Source organism: Panulirus ornatus, chromosome 65, assembly GCF_036320965.1.
Source record: "Panulirus ornatus isolate Po-2019 chromosome 65, ASM3632096v1, whole genome shotgun sequence".
Taxonomy (NCBI): Eukaryota; Metazoa; Arthropoda; class Malacostraca; order Decapoda; family Palinuridae; genus Panulirus; species Panulirus ornatus.
The window spans coordinates 361,654-374,562 of NC_092288.1; the positions used below are offsets into that span (position 1 = coordinate 361,654).

General features: G+C 41.0%; 2 protein-coding genes across 3 annotated transcripts in view; both read left to right on the plus strand.

The window, feature by feature from the left end:
- Positions 1-1,960, plus strand: part of Sf3b1 (splicing factor 3b subunit 1) — an 87,533-nt gene extending 85,573 nt beyond the window's left edge. For both annotated transcript variants that reach the window (XM_071657574.1, XM_071657575.1), the window contains one exon: positions 798-1,960. In XM_071657574.1, coding sequence (XP_071513675.1) covers positions 798-977 — 180 coding nt within the window. In that variant the 3' untranslated portion in view covers positions 978-1,960. The remainder of the gene's footprint in view (positions 1-797) is intronic.
- Positions 1,961-9,461: 7,501 nt separating this feature from the next.
- Positions 9,462-12,611, plus strand: LOC139746381 (uncharacterized). The gene is made up of 3 exons (XM_071657577.1): positions 9,462-9,605; positions 9,688-9,918; positions 12,241-12,611. Exons 1-3 carry the CDS (start codon positions 9,591-9,593, stop codon positions 12,547-12,549), a joined length of 555 nt encoding a protein of 184 aa, XP_071513678.1. The 5' UTR covers positions 9,462-9,590; the 3' UTR covers positions 12,550-12,611.
- Positions 12,612-12,909: the final 298 nt, after the last annotated feature.

Here is a 12,909-nt window from a genome sequence, read left to right on the forward strand (position 1 = left end):
TCTCTTGTTAGTGAGGTAGTGCAGGGAACAGATGAGAAAAGATACCTCATTCTCTCACATCCTTCTCTAACTGTTATGTAATGCACTGAGACCACAGCTCCCTATCCACAACAAGGCCTCACAGACCTTTCTGTTGTTTCCCCCAGCTGCTTCAAATGCTCTGGTTCAGTCCATTAAGAGCTCATCATCCCTTGTATACCATGTCACTTCATTTCACTGTATCCCATGTACTTTTCATCCTCATGCATGTTTAGGCCTCGAGTGCTAAAAAAAAAAAACATACCGTCCTTCTGTCTCTAATTTGGTGCCCCCCTTCTTGTCCCCTCCTTTTCTGACATTTATATCCTCTTTGTCAATCTTTCCTCATGTGTCCAGATGTCTAGACCATTTCAGGTCTCTCAGCCATACTGTCCTTATTACTACAGTATCTTTACTTTCTCGATCAACGTCTTTGCACCATATATTGTCCTCAAACATTTCATTTTAACACGTCCACCCTCTTCTGTACATTCTCATCTATAGTTTGGCATCCATATAACATTGCTTGGTCTACTGTAACTTTAAACATACCCTTTTTTGCCCTCCCAGATAGTGTCCTTGTCATCCACACATTCTTCAATGCTCCCAGAACCTCTGCCCTCTCATCAACTTATTTTTGCTTCCATGAGAAGTTTAATTGTACTTGAAACTTGTTTTATGCAAAACCTCCAAAAGTGGCTTGCCATCACCATATGATGAAATTTTTGCTTGTTCAGTGTTTATATAGAAGATATATTAATGTCTTTCTGTTTTTCCAGATTCTGCAATATGTCCTCCAGGGACTCTTCCACCCAGCCAGGAAAGTTCGTGATGTGTACTGGAAAATTTACAATAACCTTTATATTGGTGCCCAAGATGCCCTTGTGGCTGGTTATCCTCGCATTATGAACATGGGAAGCAATATATATGGCAGAGATGAACTTGACATGGTTTTATAAATTATCTTATATAATGGATGGGAGTGGATGAAGTCAGTTAGTATGGATATGTACATTTGTATATATGTATAAGTCTGTGTAAGTATATGTATGTATACATTGAAATGTATATGTATGTATATGTGCATATGCAGGCAGTTATGTATATACATATGTTTGTGGGTGGGTTAGGCCATTCTTTCGTCCGTTTCCTTGCGCTACTTCGCTGACATGGGAGACAGCGGTTAATTACAGTAAATGATATATATATATATATATATATATATATATATATATATATATATATATATATATATATATATATATATATATTTCTTTTCTTTCATACTGTTCGCCATTTCCCGCCTCAGCGAGGTAGCGTTAAGAACAGAGGACTGGGCCTCTGAGGGAATATCCTCACCCGGCCCCCTTCTCTGTTCCTTCCTTTTATAGAGGAAGCTTCAGAATTGCTCCTGAAGATATCTTTTCTTTGTGATCCAGTAAAACTCTAGAAGTTGGTTTGCTTGACAGCTCTTCAGAGGATATATTTCCATTGGCCACATGAGACAGGTAATTTAGAATGATGAAGATTAGGTTTGTCCTACATAATATTAGGGTTGCAGTTTGTATTTTGTGACTGGTTGGTGGCTACTTAGTCATTCTTTCATTTATCACTTCATTTTTCATCAGTGATCCATTATTTGAATTTTGATGATGTAGCCCTTGCATTGCTTGTTATGCAAAGGCTACTGCAGAGGGGTATACAGTTACACATTTCAGATAAGAAGCTTCTGTAATGTTATATTATCCTTAACAGAGTTAAGGCACTTAAGTTATGGTTTTCAAAAAAAAGAAATGGTTGAGTACAAACTTCATATTTAACAGAACATATGAATACTGTAGTACAGTAATTTTGCAATCTTTTAAAGGTAAGGACTTGTGTATGAATATACAATGTAAATACAGTATTGTGTTTAGAAAAAGATTAAAACAATTATATCATTTCCTACTTTTTTGTTTTGCTCCTGTAGGTGTTTTCTAAGAGAACTTCAGTTGAATGATAATTTCATAGTCTGAGTATGCACTCATACTTGTCTTATATGTACCAGATAATATTTACTCAGAAAGTTACAGTGAATGCATTTATAATGTTGGCATAGTCATTGATTAGTTATGGGCAAGTTTTGGTAAAGGTATGTCAATGAGATAAAACATTATCTCTTCTGCTTCTGGTAGTAGTTTTGATTTGCACATATCATAAAATATATTTAAATATAGATTTTGAGAGTTTATTAAATATTCTGTAACATGAGTAATTATTTTCTGACTTATTTATAGTTTTGTATATTATTTTGAAGACTAGATTGGTCAGTAAATATAAACATAGTTTCTTCTGTAAGAAAGTAGTTCTATTTTTATCCTTTGTTCACAAATAAGTATGATTCCATTACAGGTTGTACCTCTCTAATTCAGCGCTCTGCTCTCCGGCAACTCCCATGGTCCGGCATATTTTGAATCTGCCGCCATCAGTTTGTGGATCTGCCACAAGGGTAGTGCTATTACCAGCACTAATGTGCCAAAATCTGTTTATACTGCAGCCAAGCTAATGAACAGTACTGTTAATTTCTTAAAGCCCCAGAATAAGTTTATAATGCTGATGAATCTGCCCTGTATTGGCGTTGTATGCAATGCAATACCCTTGCCTAAGATGTTAGGTTTCTCCATCTTGGGGAAAGAATTCCAAAGATAGGATAAAAATATTTGGCTGCAGCAATGCTGCACGACCGCATAATACCAAGCTGATGGTAATAGGTAAGAGTGGTGACATTACCTAACATTCGTATAGTAGAAGCTGGGCAAGGTTACATAATGTTGGGCTATTTTGTATTGTACTTGTTTTTTGAATTTTGCTGATGTGGCACACTGTCAACTACTATCATGACCTCTGTTTACCCATTCCTGTAAACAGCTACCCTCACTTGCCGATATGTGGTCAGTGCCAGTATCAGCTGTTATTTAACGTTCATACAGAAGTAGCCAGGCAACGTTATGTAATGTTGGGCCCTTTTGCATCATAATTGTATGATGGAATTGAATGATGTGGCATCTCTGACATATACTGTCATGCTCTCTGTTTGGATACACTTGTAAACAGCCACCCACACTCACATAGCCGGGATCAACCTCAGCATCAAAAAATGACAATGGAAGGTGAAGATTGGTCACATTCTCCCGTACCTTTGTTTTTACTCCAATTTTATCTATTTATGTATGTACTAGCTTATTCCTTCATACTTTATTATTCCTAAAATATGTCGCCTTACACTGATGTATGAAAAAGCGTCGCCCGCCTTTAATGGGTTACAGGGTCAATTTCTGTTTTACAGCATTCTCTGTGGTATGGCAATGGACAGTTCCCAAGGTTGCTGGATTAAAGAAGTATTACCTGTAATCCTTTCACCAGACCTCTTGTCGGTCTGTGGTGCCTTGTAGGTGGAATCTTATGTCAATGATTGGTGTTTCGTGCCCGGAACCGAATTTCAGCCTGTTTTACATGATGGCATTAGATGCCTAAGGTCCTACCCTAGAAGTATGCATTGATTTTTCAGGTAAAAAAAAACTTAAAGGCTCCAGTCATGGACAAGAGTCCACATCAAGGCCTGGCCTTAATTGAAATATAGAGAATTATGAAATGGGAAAAGACAAGGGAAAGTATTTACTTATTTTTGAAAGTGAAAAACCTGTCTTTTGAAATATGCTAGGTCTTACTTATTCGGAAAGCCATGAGTGGATAGCGAGTTCCAGAGCTTCTATATACAGGGAAAGAAGTAGGTATCAATACGGCCCACCCTTGAGCTGCTAATGGCCACACAGTAATCATGTGACACAGCAGCTTGCCAAGTATTGCATCTAGGTAGTGGTGTGGGCACACAAGCAGCCAGCTCTCGAAAGAAAAAACTAGAGTAATACCTGTAGAAGATGGAAAGAGAACCAACAGTGCAACGTAGGGCAAGAGGGTTAAGTTTGGAAGTTAGCCTAGGACACTTTATAAGGCAGATCACTTTCGACTCAACTCTGTCAAGTAAGGATGCAGAGCTAGAACCACCCCAAATGTGAGAGCAGTGTTCCATTCAAGAATGAATCAATCCCATGTATGAATGGAGCAATTGTTCAGAAGAGAAGTTTTGACATCTGCACAGGACACCCAGTTTCTCAGAGGCAGACTTAGGTATTCCTGTAGTGTAGGGTTTCCAAGAAAGAGTGGATGTTACAGAATGCCAAGTATGTTCATTGAGTCAAGGTGGAATAACAGAACTGTCAAAGGAGAGACAAGAGTTGTGAGGAGTTTTCAATAGAGAGATAATGTGTAGAAACTGGGTCTTGGAGGCATTAAACTTGACAAGGTTTTGTCTACCCCACTGAGATATCCTGTCCAAGTCTGAGTTTATTGAGGAGGCTGTGCCAAGACAAGATGCAGATTGAGTGAGAGAGGATAGAGCAAAATTGAAGGCTGTGGATGAATGCTGTGTTAAGTCGTCAGCGTATGAATGAATTAAATTATTTGTCGAGGAGAGGAAATCATTGAAAAATATGAGAAAAAGTGTACGGGACAGGACAGAATCTTGAGGGGTACTGCTGTTGATGGAGAAAAGGGGGAGGTTGATCCATCAACAACCACAGAGGTAGATTGGCTTGAGAGGAAGCTAGATATGAAGGAGCAAAGTGAGGGAGGAAAGCCAAAAGAGGGGAACTTGGAGATGAGACACTGATACCACACCCTGTCAAAAGCCTTGGATATGTCAAGGGCAACTACACCTGACTCCCCAAAATCTTTCAGGGATGATGACCAGACATTAGTAAGATAGGAAAGAATATCATCAGTGAATCTAGCGTTATGGAATTCATACTGATGATTAGAGAGAAGACTGATTTTCGAGGTGTTTAAGATATGGGGTTTGAGGATGGATTCAAAGACTTTGGAAGCGGTAACTGTCAAAACAACAGGACGATAGTTAGAGGGGTTAGAACAGTTACCTTTCCTAGGGATGGGATATATCAATGCATGCTTACTAGAAGGAAAAGTTTTGGTTTTTAAACAGAAACGGAACAGACGAGCAAGCACAGGAGCAAGTTGAGTGGCACACTCTTTCGTTATACAGGAATGGATACTATCAGAGAAAGAAGCATTTTTTGCACAGTCCGAAAAGAGAGTATGGGAAGGGGCATAGGATTAGTTAGAGGAACATTAGAAGGTGAAGAAATGTTATAGTCATCCAAGGTGGAGTTTGTGGAAAAACAGGAACCAAAGAAAGTTGCTTTGGCAGAGACAGCTATTGTACTGTCAGGGCAGAAAAGTAAAGGGAAGGTGGAGCAACAGAAGTTTTTAGAGCTGCCCTGAGCTAAAGACAGAAAGATGCTTCAGTGGATGACAAGGAGAGGTTATCACACTTCTTTTGAATGAAGAAATGCTTTGCGTGATGGATAACATGCTTGCAGCAATTGCAGGCAGTGATAAAAGCTGAATGGGAGCCAGAGGAAGGAGGCTTTTTCCAAGCCCTGGTATGCCTGAATGGCCTCAGAACAGGAACGTTGAACCATGAATTGGATGAAGAGGTTGTCGTGGAGGAAGAGGGGATAAATACTTCCATTCCTGCAAGAATAATCTCTGGTATGCGTTTGGCAGAGAAAGAAGCATCATTACATGAGAGGCAGTAATTTATCCAAGGAAAATAAGAAAAGAAGTAAGTTATTCCAGTCAGCTTTGTTGAGGTACAAGTATTTACGCTTATAAGTAGCTGCTGGAGGTGCCATTAGAATTGATACATTTATGAGAGAGAGGTCAGATGAACCAGTTATGAGGATATTGCAGTTTATAGCTGACTGCAGATGAAACTGCTTCACTGCGATGAGGGCTTTAGTGTTGAGGCGATAATCTATGTGATGTTAACATACTTGAAGTGGGATATTAGGAGCAGTAGTGTCACATAATGAGTTAACTGTAGAAATTGTGGCTGCAGTAGAATTCCTATCATGCCAAGTGTGTGGTAAGAAATACTATGCAGTATCACATGGGTCACACACCAGACCAAGGAAGCTTTTCCCACATCATCCAGTCACGAAGTGATTTTATATGTAAGAAAAGCATCATTCTTTATGAAGAAAAGATGTGTACTTTTTTCATACTAGTTTGCCATATCCCACATTAGTGAGGTAATGCCAGGAACATATAAAGGCATCATTTGCTCACGTCCATTCTCTCTAGTCTTATGTAATGTACCAAAACCACTGCTCCCGTATCCACAACAGCCCAACGGACCTTTCTGTGGTTTCTTCCAATGCTTCATATTTCCTGGTTCAGTCGAATGACAGAACCTCAGCTTCTTTATACTACATCACTATAGTTCACTCTTTTATGTGCAAGTCTTTCACGTTCCTATTTTATTCCCTGAGCACTCATATTCTATTTCACTCCATCCATCCATCTCCAGTTTGGTCTTTCTCATCTTCTCCGCTCCAATTCTGACACAAATATCCTCCTTTTCAACATCTCATCCTCTCTTAATGATTACCCTACAAGCCAATGACAAAATATAGAATACTGGAAAAGATTATGTCAGAACATGAATGAGAACCTACCTTTGTGTGAGGTATCAGTACAAGGGGAACAGGTCATGTATAAGGAATCCTCTTGGTCATCATGATAGTCATGATGGGGTAAGCACTGTCCTAGAAAAAAAGAGGGTGTGCTGTTTGACTGAGAAGGCATTATACATATGAATGAAATTACTAAGGGACACATCACAGGTGCCTTTTCTAACTCTGTTGGAGTAACCAGTGGTGTTCTACAAGCCTTAATCCTGAGACCACTGGCATTCCTGATCAGCAGAAATTATATACCAAGACCATATTTTTATGCAGGAAGCCAATATCAAGAAGTATTATGTGTTCAGGACTGACATCCTAGAAAGAAATTTAAAACACCAGCATCATACAGAAACAATAAAGTTCAACTCTGCAAACAAAAATTGTATAAATTAAATAAGTGAAGTGTGGCATGGTTATGAATAATAGTACAGGAGACAAATGATATTAATATACGTGTGTCAAGCTTGTCTCCTGGTCTGTGTTCAAACTATTGGGATTCCTTGCTTCCTTTCTCCTCTGTAATCTACAAGTCCACGGGTTTGGCCTACCATTCCTCTACGTTACACGCTGGCCTACAGGGTTAGCTCTACTTGTACATCTAGTTTGAACTTGTTCCATTACAGTTTGTACGGCGACAGCTCACGCTCCTGCACCATGACGACTTTTAAATCTGCACCGGCACGAAGTTTCAGAAGAGATGATTTGTTGTAAACCACAGTAGAATCATCTCTGGAGAAGTACAACACAATTCAGAAGTAACATCAGTGCGGGCAAAGTTTGTTTTTGATATGATGCAATATGTAACATTACCAGGAATGACCATGGACCTCAATACTTTGAAACTTTCTAAAAGGTTTTACCACATGAGTTGACTCTTGATATTCTAAGTTATCAAGTTTCAGCATAGATCTTTCCACAAAGGTCAGATTATAACCTGGCTCTCAGGAAGGAACTTTGCCTTACCACTGCACGGTTCATCTCTAGTCAGGCGGCACGGGTTTCGAGAGGTCTACAGAAAAAATAAGTTCTTCAGTTTCGAGACAGGAGGAACATAAAAGAATAGAAGTAGTATGCTTGGGTGTGCGTGAGCTAGTGGGCAGGGACATCTACATACTACGACCTACATGGGTGTGTTTAATGATAATGACTGATGGTTAACTATTATCTGCAGCCAAGAACTGAAAAAAAAAAAAATACAAAGAAAAACTATAGATGATTTGGCTATGGAAAATGGAAAGGGGGCGGGAAGACAAACATGAAACATTGAAATGGCATTCGACTCCTTATTGATGAAGTTCACAATGGTCGGGATTTGGTTGTTCTTGCAGTGAGCTGTACGAGCTGCCTAAGACTTGTTGTTGTGTTGGCCGGAATGGTGCTGAAGCTTTGTCCCGAACTGTTAAATGGTGGTTGGAGGGTCGAGGGAACAAGTGTTTTAACGTCTCGTAACAGGTGGATTCAGAGGGATAGAGGATGACCTGTAATGCCCTTTTCTGCACTTCTAGGTTTAAGTGGATAGGAAGGAAGACTAGAAAAGGAAGGCTGAGTTCAGTGTGTGTTCAGGTGTTGAATGAACAGTGCAACCAGAGAATTATACGCTCGTCGATCGACATTTGCAGTTGCCACTGTTCGTCTTACGTAGGCGTGTGTGTGTGTGTGTCTATATATATATATATATATATATATATATATATATATATATATATATATATATATATATATATATATATATATATTAAAACAAAAAATTAGGTAAACCTCCAATGCCCGTATACTTTGAAAAAATAAGGAACTTGAACCATTCCTGCCTATAAAAACTGCCAGTCTTATCGTTGATCCAAATTACATATGCCTGGAAGAGTTTCGTCAGCAGACAGAAGCTGACGAAATTCTGAACCCGACCCACATTTGTCAAGGGTCGTGCCGGCCGGCACAGAGGAGGACGCTAAAGTAGGTGTGGTGCTGTGGCTTCATGTTACCATCCATTCACCACACTACTGGTATGGAGGCCATGACGCTGTAACAGCAATTATGTTTGGGAAGGTAAGTAGGTAAACAAGGACTAAGGTCATTCCAGAACCTGGCTGCAGTTATTCCAGGCCCAGCCTGCAGAGTTATTGAAGGCCCTGGTTGCGGAGTTATTCCAGGTCTCCCTGCAAAATTATGCCTGGCTTTGGTTGTAAATGTTTAGTAATTCAAGGTCCTGTCAGCAGTTATTCTAAGCCCTGGTAGCAGTTATTGTAGGCCCTGATAGCAGTTATTCCAGGCCCTGACAGCAGTTATATCCAGACCTTGGCAGCAGTTATTGTAGGATCCCTGACAGCAGTTGTTATAGACCCTGGCAGCAGTTATTATTGGACCTAAGAGCAGCTATTATAGGCCCTGGCAGCAGTTATTATAGGCCCTGGCAGCAGTTATTATAGGCCGTGGCAGTAGTTATTATAGGACCTGAGAGCAGCTATTATAGTACCTGAGAGCAGTTATTATAGGCCCTGGCAGGAGTTATTATAGGACTTGAGAGCAGTTATTATAGGCTCCGGCAGGAGTTATCACAGGACTTGAGAGGTTATTATAGGCCCTGGCAGCAGTTATCATAGGACCTGAGAGCAGTTATTGTAGGACCTGTCTGAAGAGTTACTGCACGTCCTGGCTGAAGTTATTGTAGGCTCCCGTCATCACCCATCCCGTGGGCTCCCATCATTACCCATCCCGGGAACTCATCATCACTCACCCCGGGAACCCATCATCCATCACCCACCCGGGCTACCCAGGACCTGCGCTTGCTCCGCGATAGAGGGCCACACGCGCCCCAGCAGGCAGGCGTGTCACGGACAAGGTCACACTTAACATGTGGTCATTACGTCAGTGTGACCTCGCTGGTGGCACTCACCTCCCACACCCATCATCATTGGCTGGTATATATAAGACAGGAGGTGGCGTTGTAGGGCAGCGCAGTTACTGCTTCCCTCACTAGAGCAACACTCAACCATGGCCGTCAAGCTGGTTAGTAAGATAAACCTGGCTGGTACCTGTGTACGTACACCTGCTGACGGCTCACCTGATCTAATGTTATTCTTCCTTGTAGATGTGTTTGATGATGGCGTGCTTGCTGGCCACCACCACGTTGGCTCGCCCCGAAAAGCCTCAACCATCAACTGCATATGGCCCTCCAGAACAATCATACGGGCCCCCTGAACAATCATACGGGCCCCCAGAAGATTCATACGAAGCTCCTGAACTATCTTACGGACCCCCAAAGCCAGTTTACAGAGCCCCAGCCCCGTCCTATAAGGCCCCAGAGCCAGACTCTTACGAGGTAAGTAGAATTCTTGATTGCCTAGGCGCTTATTGTCGGCCCCTTACTAACTATTCACAATTTGATTCCCGATACAGGAACAACACAAGTTACCCATTGAGTCTTAACCTCGACCTATCTTACATTTCAAATTAGTAAAAATAATTCTTCCATTATATACGGATGCTTTTTTTAACATTCATAATCCACTGTGTTTCTTAGATATGACTATCAACAGGTGCGGCACACACCTCCCTCTCACACCACAGGGGTGAGCGACCATCACCCTTGCTGTACCAGGTGTGGTTTGGTAACCAGGAGAGTGAGCGACCATCACCAGTTAGGTGTGATATTTGACAGTGTCAGGAGACGTGAAGGATCTTGATGTGCTTTGTCTCGTCCCACTGATAGTATAATGATAGCACACTGATAGTGTACTAACGGTACACTGAGAGTATCCTGACTACACGGATAGTGTACTAACAGTACACTGAGAGTATCCTGACTACATGGATAGTGTACTAACAGTACACTGATAGTGTACTGACAATACTCTGATAGTATACTGATAGTACACTGATAGTGTACTAACAGTACACTGAGAGTATACTGACAGTACACGGATAGTGTACTAACAGTACACTGACAGTACTCTGAAAGTATACTGATAGTACACTGAGAGTGTACTAACATTACACTGATAGCATACTGGTAGTACACTGAGTGTACTGATAGCACACTGATAGTGTACTGATAGTACACAGTATACTGATAGTACACTAAGTGTACTGACAGTACGCTGATAGTGTACTGACAGTACACTGATAGAGTACTGATAGTACACTGATAGTGTACTGATAGTACACTGATAGTGTACTGATAGTACACTGATATTGCACTGACAGTACACTGATAGTTCACTGTTAGTATACTGGCAGTACACTGATAGTGTACTGACAGTACACTGATAGTATACTGATAGTGTACTGACAGTACACTGATAGTATACTGACTGTGCACTGATAGTATACTGACAGTACACTGATAGTGTACTGACAGTACACTGACAGTATACTGATAGCACACTGATAGTGTACTGACAGTACCCTGATAGTACACTGATAGTGTACTGACAGTACCATAATAGTATACTGATAGTACAAATAGTATACTGATAGTACAAATAGTATACTGACAGTACACTGATAGTGTACTGACAGTACACTAATAGTGTACTAACAGTACAGATAGTATACTGATAGTACACTGATAGTGTACTGACAGTACACTGATAGTGTACTGACTGTACACTGATAGTGTACTGACAGTATAATGGCAGTACCCTGATAGTATACTGATAGTGTACCGACAGTACACTGATAGTATACTGATATGGTACACTGATAATATACTGACAGTATACAGATAGTGTACTAACAGTACACTGATAGTGTACTGATAGTAATTGAGTGTACTGACAGTACACTGATAGTATACTGATAGTACACTGTGTACTGACAGTACACTGATAGTATACTGATAGTACACTGTGTACTGACAGTACACTGATAGTATACTGATAGTGTACTGACAGTACACTGATAGTACACTGATAGTCAAGAGTGACAATTACTTTCCCAGCTTCAGTTACGTGAGTCAGCCAGAAGTGAGTTAATTTCCCAAACTCAATTACTGATGTGCCAGTCAGGTGTGGTAGTTACTTTTCCAGCCCCCGCGCACCTGACTCTTTCTTCACCATTACTTTATAGTGAATTTGCTAGGATGTCATAAGTACAAAATTCTTCTTTATAACTATTAACGTCTGTTAAGATTTGGTCAATTTTAGTTGATTTTTTCTAAATTTTTGCGAAGGTTTCTTCATGTGTTATTTTATTTCGAGTAATCTTGAGTGTTGTTACCAGCAATAATAAAAGAGATGGTTCGTATAAATACGTATGTCAGGTGTGTTGGTTCATCTTTAGCTACATACCTTGATTCACACCCTGGGCAGGATCGCTTGCAGAAGGTCACACATTAGTCCATAAATCTAAACACTAGCCTATGCACGTAAACATATTGGTCAACACATCTGGATAAAATGTTCCACACACCTAAACACAGTTATCTACAAATTTGAACGCTATGTTCCTCACATCTGAACACACTAATCCACACACCTGAATACTAATCCACGCACCTGAACACACTGGTACACACCTGAACATAGTAATCCACGCACCTGAACACACTGGTACACACACCTGAACTCACAGGCCCACACACTTGAACTCACCTGTCCACACACCTGAACCTACTGATGAAGTGATCCATGCCCTCCTGCAGAAGGGGATGCCGTTCGTCTTCTCATACGACGTGCAGGACCAGTACAGCGGTAACAGCTTCGCCCACAACGCCGATTCGGATGGGACGGTTGTCAGTGGCGAGTATCGTGTGGATCTGCCCGACGGTCGTACCCAGATCGTCACGTACAAGGCGGACATTTACAGTGGTTACGTGGCCGAGGTGCGGTACGAGGGCGAGGCCCAGTATCCTGAACAGGAGCCCTACCGCCCCTCTCCCACACCATCCTACCAGCCGCCAGAACAGAGCTATGGCCCGCCTCCCTCACGCTATGGTCCACCTGAGGAATAAATCTTCCTTAAACATCCAAGACTATATTCATATCACATCTGAAATAAATTAATAGTTCATTATTTATTATTAGAATTATTATCCTAAGTCCTTGATATCCGACATGTTACACAGCGTGTTGCTTGGTTTAAAACACCTAAACATATTGGTCCACACTCCTTAACATACTGGTCCATACATCTGAACACACCAGTCCATACACCTGAACACTAGTCCACACTCCTGAACAAGGTACCTTGGCCCGTACACCGGATGAACACACTCGTCCACACTCCTGAACGTTCTTAGTTATGTGGGATGAATAAGTATGTTCCCAGTTATGTGGGATGAATAAGTACGTTCCCAGTTATGTGGGATAAA